This window comes from Sebastes fasciatus, chromosome 16, assembly GCF_043250625.1.
Source record: "Sebastes fasciatus isolate fSebFas1 chromosome 16, fSebFas1.pri, whole genome shotgun sequence".
Taxonomy (NCBI): domain Eukaryota; kingdom Metazoa; phylum Chordata; class Actinopteri; order Perciformes; family Sebastidae; genus Sebastes; species Sebastes fasciatus.
The window spans coordinates 21,006,534-21,027,827 of record NC_133810.1 but is presented as its reverse complement, the minus strand read 5'-3'; the positions used below and the strand labels follow the sequence as shown (position 1 = coordinate 21,027,827).

Below are 21,294 nucleotides of genomic sequence, written 5' to 3'. Positions count from 1 at the left end.
TGTTATGATTTGAGTATATTTTTTATGCTAAATGCAGTACCTGTGAGGGTTTCTGTAAAATATGTGTCATTGTTTTGTGTTGATAATTGATTTCCAATAATAAATATACATATATTTGCATAAAGCAGCATATTTGCCACTCCCGTGTTGATAAGAGTATTAAATACTTGACAAATCCCCCTTTAAGGTACATTTAGAACAGATAAAAAATGTGTGATTCATTTGTGATTAATTGTGGACAATAATGCTATTAATCACAATGATATATTTTAATTGATTGACAGCACTAATAAATATATACATACATGTGCATAAAGCAAGCATATGTGCCTACTCCCATGTTGATAAGAGTATGAAATACTTGACAAATCTCCCTTTAAGGTACATTTTGAACAGAAAAAAAATTTGTGTGATTCATTTGCTATTAACTATGGGCAGTCATGCGATTAATTAAGACTAAATATTTTAATCGATTGACAGCTGTATTTACAATACATCCTGTCATATGAATACTGAATGTTCGCTTGAAGAGTTAAAAAATCCACCCTGATAAAAGTCAGACTTTATATAAAGACTTTATATAAAGACACTCACAGTTATATTTATATAAAGACACTCACAGTTACTATCAATTAATATAGTACTACTAAATCGTCTCAGTCTTCAGTCTAGAGAGGTTAATTGAATAGGTAGGATAATATATTTTAATTTTTTTAATTTATACAATACAAACAAACCATAATATATTTAATATCTGGTCCTCACAAGTTAACAGCTAATTTCCACAAGAACAAAAGTACAATTCTCACGAAGAATTGGTCATTTAATTTATTACATGTTTATTTAGGATAAATAAAGCAAAACCTTAATCTATAATTAATTGGGGAGTGATGCTTGAATTTGGCAGTTGGTTTAAAATGGGCTACCATAAGCATAGAAAAGACATTAGTACAAGTTAGAATTTCAAGACAATCAAAAACAGCTGTTAAAGTTGTTAGTGTGGATAACACTGAGCAAAACAATGCCTAAATGTTATCAAACGCTGGCACTAACCCTAACCATGACCCTGACAAACAAGAAGGAGGCGAGAATGGTCCAGCATAAGAAACATTATGTTTCTTGTGAGTCATATGAACAATGTATGTAAGTTAATAATTCATTGGGCATCGAACATAAACTGCTTACTAGCTACAAAACTGAGGGAAGGACATCGGCAGCCAACAGTATCAATGATAGTAGAGGAAATAGAACTTTTAAGATTTTAAGGGGAAATTAGGAGCAGCAACTCACTATAATTTAATGCAATACAATGTAATAATTACATTGGCAGCGGCGCTCTGTTATGCATACTTACATACGGCAAAATTGTACATACTGGATAATGAAGATTCCGCTTCTTTGTGGCAAACACGACAGTTTACCACGTTACGGGGAGTGCCTGAACGCATCAACCTGTCCATCCGGCTCACTTGAAAGGCCTATGAAAAGGAGGCTCGGTCACGTGCGGACATGGGTCTTGGGTAAAACACATGCGCAGTGCGATTGGCTTAATTTCGGCGAGTGCAGACAACATTTTACTGCGCATGTGTATCCCCCGGAGATATGACGCATGATCTAGCCTCCTTTATTTAGGCCTTGGTCACTTGGAATTTCCGCTCGCTAACTAGCTAGCTTAGCAGGCGATGCTTCCTGCGGTAGACACTGCTGTGCCTGGTTCGCAAATAAAAACAAAAGTTTGTACCGAACCTGGCTGTGTAAAGACTGCATTAAATGTATTTTTGTGATGTTTCTTTTGACCTCATAATGTTGGTAAAGGCACATGTAGAAAGGATCTTTACATAGATATGAGTCTAAGTTATTTTGTGTAGCGAACGTTAGCTAACTCAGCTAACCTGGCTGAAGTGAAGTGTAGCAGGTTAGCTGCTAGCATTCAGCAGATACAGCAAGCTGGCTGAAACCGAAGTTCACCAAGTCTGAAGTTAGGTCACGAAAGGTAAGTGTATGCATGCCATTTCTCATATTTAGTTTTCATCATATTGCTAGCGAGATAGCTAACGTTAAGGAACGCAACTAGCTAACGCTGTAATGTTCTTCGTCGCAGTACCGTTACAGATTACAGTTGGTTTGTGTTTTACAAAGCTTCAACTCCAAATGGTCAGTAAAGCAGTTTGTTGTTTATTATCATTTACTTATCATTATTGTCCCCTTATTATTGTATTGTGTAAGCATATCCTACCAGCTTCAAAACAAGAGCATGATTGGCACACACCCACTAAAAAAAAAACAAAGGGGATTTGTATGTGCAACATCATCACACTACACACCAATTGCACATTTGAAGACATACATATGTTTACAAATACATGTCAAAAGATGTGCATGTGTCTTGTATTAAATGTAAGATACTGTGAAATATTTGAATGAGAACAGTTCATTATCAAGCAATAATAACTTGCTTTATGTTGCACCTAACATCCAGAATTTTAGATCTAAACAAGATAAAATCATATAAATAGTTACAACAATATACCATCAGTTAAGAAAAAGTCATAAGATAAAGGAGTCTTAAGAAGAGATTTTAAAGGAAGAGATCCTCATGCAGGGAGTTCCACAGCTGAGGGCCCCGGGCAGCAAAAACCCGGTCACCTTCGTTGACAAGCTTGGATTTTGGAACCTGGTCCTGCCAGAGGATCTCAAGCCGCAATCAGGCTCATAGGGAGTCAGCAAATCAAAGGCAATGGTGGCATGGAATTCACAAACAAACAAACAAACAAACACAGGCAGCCAAAAACATAACTTTGACATGTAGTCCTTGATGGGTCTCAGTATGAATGCATTACTCATGATCATTCAAGGATCACAGTGATGCCTCTCACAAATGTTGTAAATAATTATAAATGTTATCTATTTAGTATGTCAGACTCAGACAGTGACGAGGACCAAGATCGCCCTTTCTCTCTAACTGGCTTCCTCTTTGGAAACATCAACGAAGATGGACAGCTGGAGGACGACAGTGTTCTGGACAATGTGGGTGTTTTAAAGATTATTTTGTACAGCAACATTTAAGAGTATTTTTAATTAGTATCATTATGCATATTATTTAAACTAAGATGATTAAATTAATGGTGGAAATTCTATATGATATATTATTATGTATTTTCACTGCCTATTCCAATTTTCTGTTCTGTTTCTGCTGTTTCTTCTCACCCAGGAGTCCAAAAAGCATTTGGCTGGTTTGGGTACTCTGGGTCTGGGCTCACTCATCACAGAGATCACTGCCAATGAGGAGGGTGATCAAGATGAGAGCAGAGACTCTGGTAGTGTTGATGAAGATGGTTAGTTTAACTATAACAAAAAGTAACTTTGCATTAATTTAACCAGGAACAAGATGGAATGACATTTTCAATATTTCTCCTCATCCAGGTTGGGTGAAAAGCACGGAAGATGCAGTCGATTATTCTGACATCAATGAGGTTGCTGAGGATGAGACAAAGAAGTACTGTCAGGCTATGGGGTCACTGCAGCCCAGCAGGACAACAGGTGATCAACTTGCAGCTCCTTAGAGTCCTATTTGTGTTTGATTGTTGTTAGACTCAGTCTTAATTATTTTATTTATTTATATTCTTTTATTTTTATTATTTATTATTATATTTTTTTCTTAAGATGTATATATTTTTTTTATTTATCTAATCTTTATAAATAAAATATTTTTCTATACAACAAATTCAAATGCCCAAATTCCCCAAATTGTGTCAAAACAACACCTTCTTACCACAATCTTCAAAACGTTGTTGGACTGTTTACTTTGATATTTACTTTAATGTAAACATTTTTCAACATTTTCAAATTCCTTGATCTTAGATGATGAGGATGACTATGATGCTGACTGCGAGGATATTGATTCTAAGCTCATGCCTCCTCCGCCACCACCAACTCTTCCTACAGCTGCTAAGAAAGAGGAGCCCTCCTCTCAGGGCACGAATGGTAAAGACATGTTTACTCATAATGATTATGTTTGGCTCGTCCTCCTCCACAGAGGTTTAAGCTGCAACTCTGGAGTCTATAAGGAAGGGACATTGCTACGGGTAGTTCATCAGGGTAGATGTTATTGAGAGTTTTAGATTGTCTCTGAATACTACACTTGATCATATAGTAAACTCAACAGCAATTCAATTCAGGTTAGGTTCAAGTATTGATGAAGATAGATGAAATTTGATTGTCTCTGCCGCTACTGTGATCTGTCACTGTCTCTCCTCACAGTTGGAGAAGAGGGTGACGGCATCATCCTGCCCTCTATCATCGCGCCATCCTCTACGGCTGATAAGGCCGACTTCAGCAGCTCCTCAGACTCTGAGTCAGAAACCGACCGTCCCTGCCAGGGCTCGGGGGCTGGAGGCCCCCCAGATAGTCTCACCCTCCCTCTTGCTGGCATCATGCAGAAAGATGCTGCCAAAGCGCTGCCAGGTGTCACAGAGCTCTTCCCAGAGTTTAGGCCTGGAAGGGTAAAGCATCTTTACATCCACTGTCCTGAACTGAGATTTATCATTACGCATGCGTAAGGTTTATTTTATCATCATTTTAAAATCAAGGAGTGTACTGACACCAACTGTCTCTTGGCTTTACTACCAGGTGCTTCGGTTCTTACGGCTTTTTGGTCCTGGAAAGAACATGCCATCAGTTTGGAGGAGTGCCCGCAGGAAGAAGAAGCGAAAGCACCGTGACCCTCAGCCTGGGACGCCTCCTCCGGAAGGAGAGCCCACAGAGCAAAGCCAGGAGAAAAAGTCTGGGTGGCTTTACGAGTATGCACTCCCTCCACCCCCAGAGCAGTGTCTCTCTGATGATGAGGTAAATCTACAAGTTCTATAGGCTATTCTAGGCTCGAATGTCAGCTTCTAGTAGTCTGGCAATAAGTCATTCGATGTTTCCAGCACTTCACATGCTTTTCTGTGCCATCCAGATAACCATGATGGCTCCAGTAGAATCAAAGTTCTCGCAAACTTGTGGTGATGGGGACAAGGAGGCAGAGTCTCGACCTAAAGTAGCAGAATGGAGATACGGTCCAGCCCAGCTCTGGTACGACATGCTAGGTGTCACTGAGGATGGAAGCAACTTCAACTACGGCTTCAAGCTAAAAGAAGAGCAGACCGATGAGCCTCATCAACAGGACACGCCTGAGGAAATAACTGAGACTGCACATGGGGTATGCAGACATGGACATCTGTGTAGCCATAACACCAACATTATACTGATTGTGTTACTGATATTGTGTGTAATATATCAATAGTTTCTGAGGCGTGAAGACGACGACAGTGATGCTAATGATGATGGAGATAAGGACAGATCAGCCCTTGAGAATGAGCTCTTCCTGATGGTCACTCAACTGAAATGGGAGGACGATATTATCTGGAATGGGGAGGACGTAAAACATAAGGGCACAAAGACTCAGCGAGCCAGCCTGGCAGGGTGGCTGCCCTCCAGCATGACCCGCAATGCCAACGCTTATAATGCACAGCAGGGTAAGACACCAGGAAAAAAATACAGAAGTAACTCTTGCAATGTTTTTTTTGTGTACTCAAAATATACCCGGGTGATGCTTACTAAACTTGATAGAGACAGAGGCTGTAATATTTAATGTGTGTAAAAGAAATATAACAATCTGTTTAATCCTTCAGGTCTGACGAGAAGTAATTCCCAGTTGGTGCCGCCTACGCCTCCACCCATGCCCAAACTTTCTTCAATCTCTGGCTCTAAGCGGGAAAAAAACAGCCACGATAATCAAGGTGAGTTTATTTTTAGGTCACAATACGAATAATAGATTCACCAGACCTTTTTTTATCTCAGGCTAACCTCTCATTTTCTGTATCGTCTTCATTTGTTTTTGTTCCTGTTCGCAGCCTCTCATGAAGAAGACTCTCCCTGGTTCTCCATCTTCCCTATTGACAGCGAGGAGTTGGTGTATGGCCGCTGGGAAGATAACATCATCTGGGACGACCAGGAGATGGATCACATGCTCATGCCACCTGTTCTTACGCTGGATCCCAATGATGAAAATATCATCCTAGGTATATTTAGAATTCCCATCTTATTAGACTACGTATTCATCTCTGCTTTGCTTTTTCCAAAATTAACATCTTTCATTGGAATTTGACGTACAATATACCGTATGACCTTTCTGAAGTTTGTAAATGTTCTTATGGTCATGTTTTTAAAAAGCTGAATAATTACAATAACAAGGAGAACACAAAACAGCTGTTATATGTATTCATGTTTAATTCATTATCAATCAATCAAACTTTATTTGTATAGCACCTTTCATACAGATTAATGCTTTTCAAAGTGCTTCACAGATGACTGACAAGCCAAATGTAAGACAGAACCACAAAAACAACAAAAAAGACAACATTTTCAATTTCACAACTTAAAGACAGTAAAATAAGTGAATAAAATAATAACCATTCTTAATCAAAGGCCTGGTTGACTAGGTAGGTTTTAAGTTTACGTTTAAATCTTTAAACACTTCCAGCAGCTATCAGATTTATGTGACTGTGTGTAATTTATATAATCTTAACAGAGCATCTAATCTTAGTTTGTAAGTAAAAATGCAAATCCTGTAGACCAGTATGTGTGAAGAATACGGGGGTCTGCATTATTTGGGACCTAAAAATAAAAATAATGTTGTCAGGGCACTGAGGCAGATGATAGTCTGCTTATTTTGACAAACTGTTGTCTCTTTGTAGAAATCCCTAATGAAAAGGAGGACTTGACTTCCCACTCCCCATCAAAGGAGAACAAGAAGGAAACGGCAATCAAAAAGAGCCGCATCCTGCTGGGGAAGACCGGGGTGATAAAAGATGAGCCACAGCAGGTATGCTGCATCTCCAGGGCAAGCAAAGCTACATGTTTGATTATATGAAATGGTCAGATTACATGGTCTGCTTCTTCAGTGGAGATGTGAGTCATTTGAAACAGAAAATGGTAAAATATGGGATGTAATAAGGAAGATCAAGGCGACATAATGAAGGAGCAGATAATGGTGAAATGAAATAGACAGAATACTTGGTACCTGAGGCTACAAATTTCTTGCAAAGCATCATGTGAGAGCAGTAACTGTGAAATTTTAGGCTGAGAATGGTATTTTAACAGTTCTGTTAAAAAAATAGAAAAGGACAAAGGAAAAAGACATTACTTTCAGTGGGAAATGTGTTTTTTCTCAACTCAGAACATGTCCCAGCCTGAAATGAAGGACCCGTGGAACCTCTCCAATGATGAGTTCTACTATCCTAAACAGCAGGGCTTGAGGGGGACGTTCGGTGGCAACATCATTCAGGTAAGCAGTAGCCCATAAAAATAAAGACAAAGCAGACAGGACATAATCTGCTTTGAAATGTAATTTATACTGTAAATATTGTTGCACCCTCATATAGAGCAGACACTGAGCCATAACCTGTGAAATAAGCAGCTGAAGTGTAGAAGTTGTATAATTTAATGGAGTCAATTTTGTGTTTTTAACAGCACTCTATCCCAGCACTGGAGCTGAGGCAGCCCTTCTACCCGACTCACATGGGGCCCATGAAGCTGCGCCAGTTTCATCGACCGACTCTGAAGAAGTACTCATTTGGAGCTCTGGCTCAGCCGGGTCCCCACGCTGTCCAGCCGCTGCTCAAACACATTAAGAAGAAGGCCAAGGTGGAGCACTGCTCAAAACAAGCACCATTACTCTATGAACACTCAGATAACCTTGTAACGTTTTGCCATTTTTGTACATTAATGGTTAATGAGTGTATGTGTTAATGTTTTTTTTTTTTTTTGTATAGATGCGAGAGCAGGAGCGGCAGGCATCAGGAGGAGGAGACATGTTCTTCATGCGAACCCCGCAGGACTTGACCGGTAAAGATGGAGATCTGATCCTGGCAGAGTACAGTGAGGAATACGCCCCTCTCATCATGCAAGTTGGCATGGCCACTAAGATCAAAAACTACTACAAAAGGGTGAGTCTAGTCTTTGTTTTCCACTCATGATTTTGCATTTTTTTAGCCAAGACCATAGACTGTATATATAGATGAACGACACATCTCTACTTCCTCCCACTATAGAAAAGTGAAGCCAAAATATCCCGGATATGGGAGTTGCTATCTTGTGATTTTGACATCATTTGGAGCCAGAGTCTGCGTAGTAGTGATCGAGCACGGCCCCAGCTTGCTAGCATGTTAACATGGAGGGGGCGGAATTTATGACCTATACTGCAGCCAGCCGTGATCAAGATGTTTTGGCTTCACTTTTGGGGAGCTGTCATGTCGTCCATCTTTATATACAGTCTATGGTCAAGACATGCAGACTTGTATACAAATAGGTGTACTATTGTCATATTTATTTCAATTTGCAGTCTTTTGTATTATATTTGTATTTCATTCTGGTGTTAATGTCAGCTAATCAAATTCAACTTAATGAAAATTGTAGACCCCATATTTGTTGGATGAGTTGTTCAAATACAATATGGCGTTGTTACTTTATTCCTCAGAAACCTGGAAAGGATCCTGGAGCACCGGACTGCAAATATGGAGAGACCGTGTACTGCCACACATCCCCTTTCCTTGGTTCTCTTCATCCAGGACAGCTGCTCCAGGTCAGCGCCGTCACATTAAAATATTCAGTATTCAGATTAGATAATTGTATGAAACATCCCTGGTCTGTTATCATGGCAAACAGTGAGATATCTTTTTCCTTTTAGGCATTTGAAAACAACCTCTTTCGTGCTCCAATCTACCTGCACAAGATGCCAGAGACTGATTTCTTGGTACTACGAACGCGACACGGCCTCTACATCAGAGAGATTGTGGACATAGTTGTAGCTGGTCAGCAGTGTCCCTTATTTGAGGTTCCAGGGCCCAACTCCAAACGAGCCAACACTCACATCAGAGACTTCCTACAGGTGTGTTTATGTGTCTGAACTTTCCCTGAAACTTGAGCCGCTGTCGTTGCAAACGCTCAACTGTCACGTCTGTATATTCTGTAGGTGTTCATTTACCGCTTGTTCTGGAAGAGCAAGGACCGGCCCCGGAGAATCCGCATGGAGGACATAAAGAAAGCTTTTCCCTCACACTCGGAGAGCAGCATCAGGAAACGACTAAAACTCTGTGCTGACTTCAAACGTACAGGTAGACCATGCTGATTCATTAACCCTTTGCGCACAACATTCATTGCTCATTAGGATTTGTTGGACTAACCCAGTTGTGTTATATCAGGGAAATGTTGAGGTTATAAAGATATACTGTGTGCATGAGCTCAGCAGTGTGTGTGCCTTGAATTGACAGACAGGAATCTGAGCAGGAAAAGAGCTATTTACACCTACTATGGATTTAACTCTACAGGTAAGATATAGTCTAAGGACAGTATAAGGACAGTATTTACATCAACATCTTGTTCTACAATGTCTAACATACATGTACCTATAGAGGCCAACACCAAACCAACAGTCGGCTGTCGGCCAGTTTGGGGCTGTCAGTGAGCGTCTGTCGGCTGAGGTTTTTCTGTGTGTCCCACACCGTCGGCTCTAGTCTGCCCGTGTCGGAGGCTTTTTGGCCGATTCAGCATCTTAAATTGCCGGCAGAGCGAGAAATGAGTGAGAAATCACTCTTATTGGCTGTTCAGCTTATGTAAATGAGTGCACGAGAAGAGAAATGAAAGTGAGGAAAGCAAGCCAACAAGTAAAGTCAAGAGCAAAAACACAGAAGGCTCGTCTCATTTTTCATCTTCATCTCATCTGATCATTCCAATACACGGATATTTTCATAACGACATGGACATCTGGAATGAAGCTAAGTGGTGAGCGAGAGTGGTGTGAAAATGGTCGGTAGATGCCCTTTTATTTCATGTACGTATCATAACAACCAAAGAGACAAAACGCCAGTGTTTTTTTTACAACAGCCGCCATTTTTGGGCTGAAAATGTTAATTATATTTATAATATTTTATTCTTCAACACAGGCCATTTCGGTAGAATATGACAATAGAAAAGAAATAATTTTGTTTGACTTTTGTATGGCTTTTTGTAAGCGGATGTTTAGCGTCCGGTAGTCGCTTTCAGTCCAAAATGGCGGAAGCGTAGCTTTGCTGCTGGGTGCTGATGCTGCAATGGAACAAACAATCGACTTTCACTTCTTGGCAATATATGTTCTTTGTAATAACAGCTTGTATATCTGCCATCCTTGGTCTTCCGGTTTCTCTTTTTGAGTGACGAATACAGACAGCCGCCACCTGCTGGTGTGGAGAGTTATTTCCTTACGCAGGCGCAGAACGTACTTGCTAACTGGCCGTCGTCTGTAGTGTTTGCGGTGTGTTCAAATGCAACTAATCGGCCAAGACAAAGGCGACGTGAGGCGACGCAACACTCGGCCTTCATCACTGCTAGTTCATTGATGTCGGCTTGGTGTGTCTGGGCCTTATAGGAAACTCTGACAAAGACACGTTTTTTGCTTCTAATACTGCATTTTGTGTTCAAGAGAAAGGTTGCAGATTCGAGAACATGTCTTAACAGTGTCTTGTCTTCGTGCAAGGGATGGACTCTAACTGGTGGGTGCTGAAGCCTGACTTCAGATTGCCTACAGAGGAAGAGATCAGGGCCATGGTGTCTCCAGAGCAGTGCTGCGCTTACTATAGCATGCTGGTGGCGGAGCAGAGACTCAAGGTAAATGGATTTCCCTCTAGATAACTTAACACAAGTGAGTGTTGTGACATGGCGGCTTCACTACAAGTTATTTCACTCCGTTAGGACGCTGGATATGGTGAGAAATCCTTCTTTGCGCCAGAGGAGGAGAACGAAGAGGACTTTCAAATGAAGATTGACGATGAGGTATGTGCTTCCTCATAACAAAGTTAGGTGAGAAAATATTCAAATTTACACCAAGCTGATCCAGTGTAACACATCTTAGGTGCGGACAGCCCCTTGGAACACAACAAGAGCCTTCATTTCTGCGATGAAGGGGAAATGCCTGTTGGAAGTTACAGGCGTGGCCGATCCCACAGGCTGTGGAGAGGGTTTCTCCTACGTCAAAGTGCCCAACAAGCCCACTCAGCAGAAGGTCTGAATATCTAAAGCAAAAGTCTGCCACCCCATATTCTGCTTTATGTAAATATAGAGGATGAAATCTTAGATTCTGTGCATTTCTTTTTTTTCAGGATGACAAAGAACCACAGCCTGCCAAGAAGACAGTGACGGGGACCGATGCTGACCTGAGGAGACTCTCGCTGAAGAATGCCAAGCAGCTGCTGCGCAAGTTTGGTGTTCCAGAGGAGGAGGTAAGTCCACGGTGGTGATATATTCTCCCATCTTTTATTCACTCTGCAAGTCAGGGTTGATACTTTTTTGGAGATTTGTTAATGGTGACAAATGCAGGAAAGGCATGTGGGATTACTTTTAGGGTAGTTTTTTTTCTACCTCATCTTTCAGGCTTGTTAAAGTGATTGCGTGTCTTGTATGTGTGCTAGATCAAGAAGCTCTCACGTTGGGAGGTGATTGACGTGGTGAGAACCATGTCCACAGAGCAGGCGCGTTCAGGCGAGGGACCCATGAGCAAGTTTGCCAGAGGCTCTCGTTTCTCCGTTGCGGAACACCAGGAGCGCTACAAGGAGGAGTGCCAGAGGATCTTTGACCTGCAGAACAAGTGAGACTCTTACTTAGGTTTACATGTGTTATTCAAGATTCTGTCTGAGCACACCTTGAGTCCTTTTCCTTGTCGCACCCCCCACCACAGAGTGTTGGAGTCGACAGAGGTGCTCTCGACAGACACGGACAGCAGCTCAGCGGAGGACAGTGACTTTGAGGAGATGGGGAAGAACATTGAGAACATGCTGCAGAACAAGAAGACCAGCTCCCAGCTGTCCCGCGAGAGGGAGGAGCAGGAGAGGAAGGAGCTGCAGAGGATGCTGATGGGCGAGGAGAGCGACCGGGACCACAAGGGACGCAAGGAACGGCGCAAAGGCTTGTGTGAGTTTCTGAAAGTCAGAGATCTTTATGGTGTATTAAGGACAAGTCTGTATTAGCTGTGTAAGGTTGAAAAATGTTTGTCTCTAACTGTAAACTTTACCTCCCTTCACTCTATAGCCAGCTCCTTATCCACCAGCTCCCACAAGGATGACGACACGTCCTCCGTCACCAGCCTAAACTCCTCGGCCACGGGACGGCGACTCAAGATCTATCGCACCTTCAGGGACGAGGACGGTAAGGAATACGTCCGTTGCGAGACGGTACGCAAGGCTTCCGTCATCGACGCCTACACCAGGATCAGAAACACCAAGGATGATGATTTCATGTGAGTCTCAGAAATCAAACTGTGAGCTTTCTTAATCTTACAGTGGGTATTTGATTCTTGGAAGTAAACCATCAGACTGTTTAATACCATGGTGATAATGTTATAGTTCAAAAAAATATTTTTAAAAGTCTGCTCTTTATTGAGCAGTGTCTAATTAATAAAAAGAAAGCAATGATAATGTTCATACATCATATCTCTGCAACTTTTAACCAAACTAACAAAATCACAACTGAACCAGTGAATGTAAAACAGCCAGCACTGTTTATCCTTGTGGTTGCAGACGAAAGTTTGCCCTCTTCGATGAGCAGCACAGAGAAGAGATGAGGAAGGAGCGCCGGCGTATTCAGGAGCAGCTGAGGAGGCTGAAGAGGAACCAAGAGAAGGACAAGATCAAGGGACCTCCAGAGAAGAAGGCCAAGAAGGTCAAAGAGAGGCCAGACCTCAAGGTAAAAGTAAGCTTGCCGATTCAGTACTATTCTCCTCTCTTTTACTATCCTTTTCCTCACCAGATAATTTGGTACCCAGCTAAATGCAAACCTGTGGCTTTCCATTGGTGTAGATATTGTGTAAATTTGTTCTTTCAGTATTATTATCATAAAGCACAGGCAGATTATTTGTCGTGTTCCTTAATGTTTGCCTCTTTTCCCTAGTTAAAGTGCGGAGCATGTGGCGCCATTGGACACATGAGGACCAACAAGTTCTGCCCGCTGTACTATCAGACCAATGCCCCACCTTCTAACCCTGTCGCCATGACAGAGGAGCAGGAGGAGGAGCTGGAGAAGACCGTCATCCACAACGACAACGAGGAACTGATCAAGGTGGAGGGCACCAAGATCGTGCTGGGCAAACAGCTCATTGAGAGGTAACGGATTGTCCTCGTTCCTCTTCTGTTACCATTGAAAAGAGTTGCGGCTAACAGTTGCATGTGCTGCAAAATTCTTCCAGTTATAAATTACCGCAGTATTTTTCTAAATTTGGGTCCATGGACAGCAAGAGTCACTCTGATACAGGGTTAATAAATTAATGTTTTTTTCTCTTACAGTGCTGATGAGGTGCGCAGAAAGTCTTTAGTGCTCAAGTTCCCCAAGCAACAGCTCCCACCAAAGAAGAAGAGACGTGTGGGCAACGCTGTGCACTGTGACTACCTCAATGTAAGCAATGTTTCACAGCCTGTTCTAATATATTTTGAGTCCCTTTAACAGGCTTGCCCAAATCTACCCAGATTTTGACCCAACCTATCAATGGTGCAACTGAGACCTAGCAACCGTTATTCATTCATTTTGGGCCTGCCAAAATATCAGACAGTTTTGGGCTAAGGTTTTTGAAACACTCTGAATCTCTCCTGATCCCAGGCCCACGCTGTGGCTTTCTCGCTGCTTTTAGCAAGACGCCTCATTTTATATAATATATGATATATAATTGGAAGTCTAGCTCCCTCACCCCTCCGTACATAGTTGCTGGGTTGAGGAGGTAATGTTTCATTTGAAGCTGGAAAAGATCAGATATAACACTCAGGGCTTGATTAATATATTCAAAAAAAAATGCCAACCATTCCTGGACTCTATAATAATGTCGACACTACAAGAAATATAACTGTCTGTAACTGATAACCATATGGAATTGTTGTAGAATTTTATCTATTTTATCAATTTATTTTACCATGTGATTTTTTTTTTTTCTTCTTCTTTTCTTGTATCCCTATTTTATTTATATTCTTTAAAATATTTATTATTATTATTATTGATAATAATAATTTTATTTACTTTTGATGTTGGCATACTGTATAATGTACAATATGTAAAGGTTTGAAAACCCAATCAAAACATTTGAATATACTGTATATGAATATAGCTGATCTTTGACACTGTTATGTTTCGTCAAACATTCACAGAAACCACACAAGGCCATCCACCGCAGACGCACTGACCCCATGGTTACCTTGTCTTCTGTGCTAGAGAGCATCATCAACGACATGCGGGATCACCCCAATGTAAGATCTGCAGGCACACACTCATCCACCTCAACAACATTTCATTGTTCACATTCACCTCCTTTACTGCTCTGTCTCATCTTTATTACTTCTGCCTCTTCTATGTAGACATATCCATTCCACACACCAGTGAATGCCAAGGTAGTGAAGGACTACTATAAGATCATCACGCGGCCCATGGACCTGCAGACGCTGAGGGAGAATGTACGTAAGCGAATGTACCCATCAAGGGAGGAGTACCGTGAAGCAGTGGAAGTTATCGTCAAAAACAGCGCCACCTACAACGGTAAAGTTATAGGAACGTGTTTAACCACCTCTCTTGAAAACAGACTCAAGTCTTACTCTGGTTTCACTGAGACATTTAATCTAAATCAAAGTGTTACAAAGCGGCTCTCTGTTTTTATTCCACCAGGGGCAAAACATCCAATCACACAGGTAGCACAGTCCATGCTGGACCTGTGCGACGCTAAACTGAAAGAGGTGAGTGTTAATGTAAATGTTTTCTTATTTCACATCTTCCTGCCCGTTTGTCACTTTTCACATTAACCATTAAACCTCTGTATGTGTGTGTGTGCAGAAGGAGGACAGGCTAGTGAGGCTGGAGAAAGCCATCAACCCCTTGCTGGATGACGATGATCAGGTGGCCTTCTCCTTCATCCTGGACAACATTGTGACCCAGAAAATGATGGTGGTTCCCGATGTGAGTCGCCCCTTCTCAATCAATGTGAGAGTACTGATCAGTTCACGTGCAGAATAAGTTAATGATTTCATTCCTTAACTCCTCCCTTCACTATAGTCATGGCCGTTTCACCATCCTGTCAACAAAAAGTTTGTGCCCGATTATTACAAGGTGATCGTAAGCCCCATGGATCTGGAGAGCATCCGCAAGGTGAGAGTCATACAAAGTGTCACCCTTGAAACAACTGTACTCATTTTCAATATCCGAATAACAGAAACTGTGCCTCCTTTGTGTGTTTTCATTTCATGGTTCAACAGTATATCTCCAAACACAAATACCAGAACCGAGATGCGTTCCTTTCAGACGTCAGTCTCATCCACGCCAACAGTATCAAGTACAATGGTAATTGTGTTAACATCGCTGTTATCGTGACCTCTGAGGTCGGTCTTTCTTTGGGTGCTTTCACAAGCCATAGTCTGTTTGGCTAGTTCAAATCAGAGGAAATTTATACTTTTGGTTTGTTTTCTATTTAGTCTGGTTCGGTTCCACAGTGCACAGATAAAGCGGACCAACTAAAAACATTAATTTGCTGAGGGGCGTGTACGAAGAAGCAAATTTATCTTTTTCGTCTTGAGAGCTGCCACTTCTATGCAGGGAATCGCGGACTTTGATATATTGCTGTTTTTACTTTGATCGGCACTGATCTACTGTGCGCATCTCGAATGATTTTATAAACATCAGACTTCTGCAGAAGTCCAAGTCAGTCCTCTCCTACTCATGTTAACCATTTAACTGTGTCCAACTTAAATGCCTGCGTTTTGGTGTGCTTGGAAACGATCCGAGACCACCCCTCGCAAGCGGTCCCAGACTGGTTGTTTTGGTCCACACCAGAGTACGATTACTGCGTTCACAACTGCCCAAACAAACCGCACCATTGGTCGAACCGCACCAGAGTTTGATTAAAAAGGACTAAATGTTGGTGAAAGCGCCCTTAAAAACCATGTGACTAAATAAGATTTCTAGAGTTCTATAGTTAAGTAAAGATGTTTGAAGCACCATTAATCTCCGTGTGTCTTTCACAGGCCCAGACAGTCCTTACACCAAGACAGCCCTGGATATTGTCAATGTGTGCAAGCAAACGTTGGCAGAGGTATGTTGAGTTTTTGCCTTTTAGTTTGGCCTTTTTTAATGAAGGGGCAAGGGTCATGTTAATGTTAGTAGTAAGTTACATATGACTGGGTTTTACCATATTATCAGAACAGCTGCAAAGCAAAGCAGGGAACAATGTAAAATGAGTTTAAAAGATGTACATTTATATCCATCTAATGAATAGTTATCCCTCCAGTTTTTCACATCCTAATATTGTAGAAAATAGTGTAGAATTATACAACATGGAGGGTTGTACTTATATATTATATAATATATATTATATTAAATAGTTGTACATCTTTTATTAAATTGCTGCATAATTCGCCAGATTACTTAGATTTCATTTGGAATATGACAGCACGAGCAGGAAAAACATGAATCAGCGTTGTAATAATCACCTGTTTTGCCTCCAGTACGACGAGCACTTGACCCAACTGGAGAAGGACATCTCTACTGCTAAAGAGGCCGCTCTGGATGCAGCAGACTTGGAGTGTCTGGACCCAATGACGCCCGGGCCGTACACACCGCAGGTAGGAGAGCAGCCAGGGCCCAGCTTTTATATACTACCTTGGCAAATGGTGGTTTCCTGGGTTTCTTGCTATGTTGACAATATAGTTTAAGCCTCCACCTACTCTCCAGGTAGTCTAAACGTTTCTACGTGCAGTAGTCTCCTTGCCACTCCCAGCAGTTCTCCTAGCCCTTGTATTTCTTCACTCTGCACTAACTTTCCTTTCCAGACTTTAATCTTTACAATCTAGTTTCTTCACTCTAGTGTCTCCTTTCTCCCACCCTGTTTTTCCCCTTCGCTTCTGCCGTCTTGTCCCGTCTCTCCCTTTGTGTGTGGCGCTCTGTTTGGTGCCAGCCTGCTGATCTGTTTGACAGCGGGGCTTCAGGGAGTCTGCCCAGAGAGACCAGCAGCCTTTTCTCTGAGGGACCTCTAGTGGTTGCTCCAGAGAAGAGAGGGGGGCAGGTATGGAGAGAGACAGAAATAAGGCTCGCAACCACATCAGTCACCTCTCCTCAAACTATTTTCAGAGCACCCAGCTTGATGGCAGACTTTTGTTATACCTAGTCGTGTTGACGACGGAACATTACAGATAACATTACAGCATAAAATGAGTGTAGTTATTTTGCTTCTTGGCAAGAGATCTCAGACTTTTATCGTCCTGCCCCTCAGGGTCGCCACGGCAGAAGACCCGGGGAGGAAGAGTCAGATGTGGACATTGAAGGCTTTGAGGAGGACGATGATGGCAAACCCAAAACTCCTGCTCCTGTAAGAAAGACAGGTTTATTGGAAGGTTATGTAGCTGATATGAGGTCACCGCATGAAAATGTACCAACTAGCCACCAAGTACATTTATTTATGCAAGTAACTATATGAGAATTACTTTAATTTCAGGTCATGCCATTGTTGTAGGCTAAAATTCTCTAAAAAGTATATAGTACATACCATTCTGCTCATTTCAGAATTGTAGTTGGATGCCGCTTGGCGCGCTTGGTGGATCTTGCTTGGTCTCTAAACTATGGTGTACGGTCTAAGACCTGCTCTATATATAAAGCGTCTTGAGATAACTTCTGTTGTGATTTGACGCTATACAAAAATAAATTGAATTGAATTGAATTGAATTGAATGCCGTGGTTGAGTTGAAATGGGATATTCTTTTATCAACAAATGAATTGTGTTTTTATTTCATTCTCACCCTGTTCTTGGAGATACAATCTATTTCTTTCCACTACTTCATCTTTTTTCTGTATTTTTGTCAGACAGAATGTTCCCAAAACATCTCTTGCACTATTTACTTGTACTTTTTAAAAAAAGTATTTATTGTTCTTGATTTACTTGTATATTTACTTACATTTCAGCTTGGTTACTTCTTACTTATTTATCTATGAGACATTTTTCTATCCTGTCTTTTTAGGCAGAGGACGCAGACGGAGACCTAGAGGACGACGATGATGACGAGGACATGTTGCTGCCGCCTCGCAGACAGATGCACGACCATGAGGAAGAGGAGGAGGAGGAGGAAGATGACGGGATGTCTAACCATCCACCCCAAGCCAGCGTGCTGTACCAGGACCTGCTCATGTCTGACGGAGAGGACGACGCCAGCGAAGAGGAGGGCGACAACCCTTTCTCCTGTAAGTCCACCTGCAGTGGCGGCAAAAAATTCTCACAGCTATACTAAAGAATAAAGCAATATATATACAGAAAATAAGCATGAGTGTAGAATATAACATGACAGCAGTATTGTGCTGCAAATATTCACTTAATGGCAAAAACACAAAATGTGTATATCTGATGTTCTGTCTATGTAATATAGATAACTGAGAATGGCTCTATAGACAAAAATCAATATGAACTGACAGTGAGCAGATATTGATCATTAACCAGTCCTCTCTGTGTGACATTTGTCCTGATTGGTTGTGTACCCCCTCCAGCCATACACCTGTCGGAGAGTGGTAGCGACTCTGACAGAGAGTTGGACGTGCGACCTGCACCTCCACGGAGAGCTCAAGAGACGGCCCGCATGGGCATGGAGCAGGACGAGAGCATGATGTCATATGAAGCGGACGGGCCTGATGAGCCTCACATGGAAGACAGTAATGTCAGGTACAACAGCCCAATAATACTCTAAAACAGTACTCCAGAATGCAGATGATTTAATTGTCTGAAACATTAAAAAAATTTACAAGGAACTTACTTAAGTTACTCTTTAAGGAATTTTTCTTCAGGGAAAGTAAGAATTTAGTTACATTTTTCATCTGCTAAAAACAAAATAATACTTGCCGCCTCAGAGTAGATGGTCCTTTTCTTTATGATATTGGTGGAAGCCTCATTTTGTAGCCAAAAGTAGGGCTGTCAGCGTAAACACAAATTTGTTTTAACGCCACTAATTTCTTTAGCATATTAAAACTTGTGATTTTTAGGTTGTATTGGGGTCAGTTTTAAAGCTAGAGTGAAGATACTGGCATCAAATGAAACTAAAAAAACTGGAATACATTGGTACCAACATACTAGCTTGTCGTGAAGGGTCTAAATAGCGCTCCAAATTTAAACTTCAACTAAATTTCGGCGTGGAAAAACTGGCATGGCCATCTTCAAAGGGGTCCCTTGACCTGAAAATGGGTTTTATGGGTACCCACAAGTTTCCCCATTACAGACATGCCCACTTTCTGATGATACCATGCAGTTTGGGCAAGTCATAGTCAAGTCAGCACACTGACACACTGACAGCTGTTGCTGCCTGTTGGGCTTGAGTTTGCCATGTTATGATTTGAGCATATTTTTTTATGCTAAATGCAGTACCTGTGAGAAAAAAAATGTGCGCGAATAGATAGATAGATAGATAGATAGATAGATAGATAAATAGGTAAGTACAAAAAACACCGTATTTACAAATCTCTATATACAAACCATAATTGCGATTAACTTGGACAATCATGAGATTAATCGCGATTAAATATTTCAATTGACTGGCAGCCCTAGCTAAAAGTCTTAAACTGTTCTTATCTCAGGTAATCTACAGTTATACCTGCATCACATGGCTTGCACTGATGTTCACATCAAGTTGGAATTGTTGAGATTTCAGTCCTGGCGTTATAAGAAAATGCAGTTTAATACTACAGCAAACACTCTTTCAGCAGCCGCACATATCCATTGCGTTTCCTGTGACTGGTTCACAATAAAAGCCACTCCATGTTTCACCAGCTGAATGCTTTTAATGTGAAGCAGCAGCAGGAAATGTTCAGTTTGTATAAGCAGTAACTTGATATAACTTTCATACCTCGTTACGAGCATGAACAGCAAAACACCAATGAGATAAAAATACAGACAGTAATGGTGGTTTGCATTCATCTTTTCCTATGACTCCAACATGTGTAGGTAGGTAATTTGTGTCCAGCGCAGGAATGGCGGACTTCACCACTAACAATAACTATATAGAGAGCTAATTGCAGAATGTAAATACATTGAATGGCTTTTGCTTAAAAATGCCAACTATAAATAGTTTCAAAACCAGGGTTCGATTTCACGAAGATGTTAAGGATTATGACTTAAAAAACCTCTTGGCGTCCCGTTTGACTTCCCTCTCTTCTGTCTCAGTTATGGCAGCTATGAGGAGACACAGAGCCGGAGTCAGATGCAGCCCTTGAACATGGGAAACGGAGAAGACTACGGCATTAGCGAAGAGGAGGATGAAGATGAGGATATTGAAGCACAGAGGAGAGGCCCAGCTGTGCTCTCCAAGGTTCAGCTCAGTGAAGACGAAGAGAGCGAAGAATTCAGATCTATAGGGGGAGACAGCGACATGGACTCTGACAACTAGTTAAATGACATTTTTCATCCGCAGTATTAAGAAAACACTGTCTATGATCACAGTTTTAAAATGGAGAAGGAAAACATGTTGTACATACTTATTTTGTAAATGATAGTTAATGTTTATAGCTTCCTGCTCTACTTAGTTCTGTTGTACCTACAGTATAGGGACATGCAGCACATTGTAAATTTCAGTTTGCCTTTTATATGTTCAATGAATATTATGTACCATGATGTATCTTGTCATGGAAGTGTGTGTGTGTACAGTTGTTTTGTACCGTTTTAACTCAATCATATCCTGCGCTCACTAATAGTTCAGCAACTCTGCTTTTTCTATCCCAGTGCCTGATTAAAAAATAGAATAAACACACTGAAGTTTCAACCTGCAGTAGGCAGAAGGTTTTTGTCATCATTGGGCAAAAATTCCATAATAACCTTTCAGCATATTGTAATTCAAGAGCTCTGAGAGAAAACTAGACTTCTGCACCTCCTCATGGCTCTAATTTACAGGCTTTAAAAAATCTAGCCCGTGACAGGAGTCTTTGGCCAATCACAGGGCATTTCAGAGAGAGCGTTCCTATTGGCTGTGCGCCGGCTGGTAGGCGGTGCTTGGTATTTCCTCAACTGATCTCAACATGGCTGCCAGGTCATAAACTTTCTCATTTTACAGCTAAACAGTACATTACAAGGTGTTTCTGAAAACAGAATATTGATTCATATTTGATCAGCGCTGCCTAGTTTTACCATTTGATTGGAGTTTGCGAGTGATTGACAGCTGCTCAGAAACGGCAGGCTCCAGGTCTGTGAAATCTTGCAGATGCCATTAAGAGCACCAGAGGACACAGAAGCACATG

General features: G+C 41.4%; 1 protein-coding gene across 5 annotated transcripts; it reads left to right on the top strand.

The window, feature by feature from the left end:
* The first annotated feature begins 1,653 nt into the window (after window positions 1-1,653).
* On the top strand, window positions 1,654-20,828 carry taf1 (TAF1 RNA polymerase II, TATA box binding protein (TBP)-associated factor). 5 transcript variants are annotated; one of them, XM_074611846.1, is made up of 41 exons: window positions 1,654-1,993; window positions 2,913-3,027; window positions 3,212-3,335; window positions 3,424-3,540; window positions 3,862-3,984; window positions 4,261-4,502; window positions 4,630-4,845; window positions 4,958-5,200; window positions 5,285-5,516; window positions 5,673-5,780; window positions 5,895-6,062; window positions 6,738-6,865; window positions 7,220-7,327; window positions 7,513-7,686; window positions 7,815-7,988; window positions 8,519-8,623; window positions 8,729-8,929; window positions 9,014-9,155; window positions 10,553-10,683; window positions 10,768-10,848; window positions 10,928-11,077; window positions 11,175-11,294; window positions 11,484-11,659; window positions 11,750-11,982; window positions 12,100-12,307; window positions 12,588-12,753; window positions 12,958-13,169; window positions 13,350-13,458; window positions 14,199-14,297; window positions 14,406-14,583; window positions 14,710-14,777; window positions 14,875-14,997; window positions 15,094-15,186; window positions 15,294-15,378; window positions 16,059-16,126; window positions 16,539-16,655; window positions 16,988-17,095; window positions 17,303-17,398; window positions 18,045-18,264; window positions 18,565-18,736; window positions 20,228-20,828. In XM_074611846.1, exons 2-41 carry the CDS (start codon window positions 2,914-2,916, stop codon window positions 20,448-20,450), a joined length of 5,955 nt encoding a protein of 1,984 aa, XP_074467947.1. In that variant the 5' UTR covers window positions 1,654-1,993; window position 2,913; the 3' UTR covers window positions 20,451-20,828. The 5 variants fall into 5 exon arrangements, with proteins under 5 accessions (XP_074467947.1, XP_074467945.1, XP_074467949.1 ...); XM_074611844.1 differs by having other exon boundaries at window positions 12,588-12,759; XM_074611848.1 differs by lacking the exon at window positions 16,988-17,095.
* The last annotated feature ends 466 nt before the right edge of the window (window positions 20,829-21,294 follow it).

Bases quoted from the DNA above. Each gene is read 5' to 3' on its own strand.
- taf1 (XM_074611844.1), top strand. From the start codon at position 2,914: ATGTCAGACTCAGACAGTGACGAGGACCAAGATCGCCCTTTCTCTCTA. The intron at 11,295-11,483 runs GTAAGTCCACGG...TATGTGTGCTAG, and splicing joins TTGGTGTTCCAGAGGAGGAG to ATCAAGAAGCTCTCACGTTG. The intron at 15,379-16,058 runs GTAATTGTGTTA...TGTCTTTCACAG, and splicing joins CAACAGTATCAAGTACAATG to GCCCAGACAGTCCTTACACC.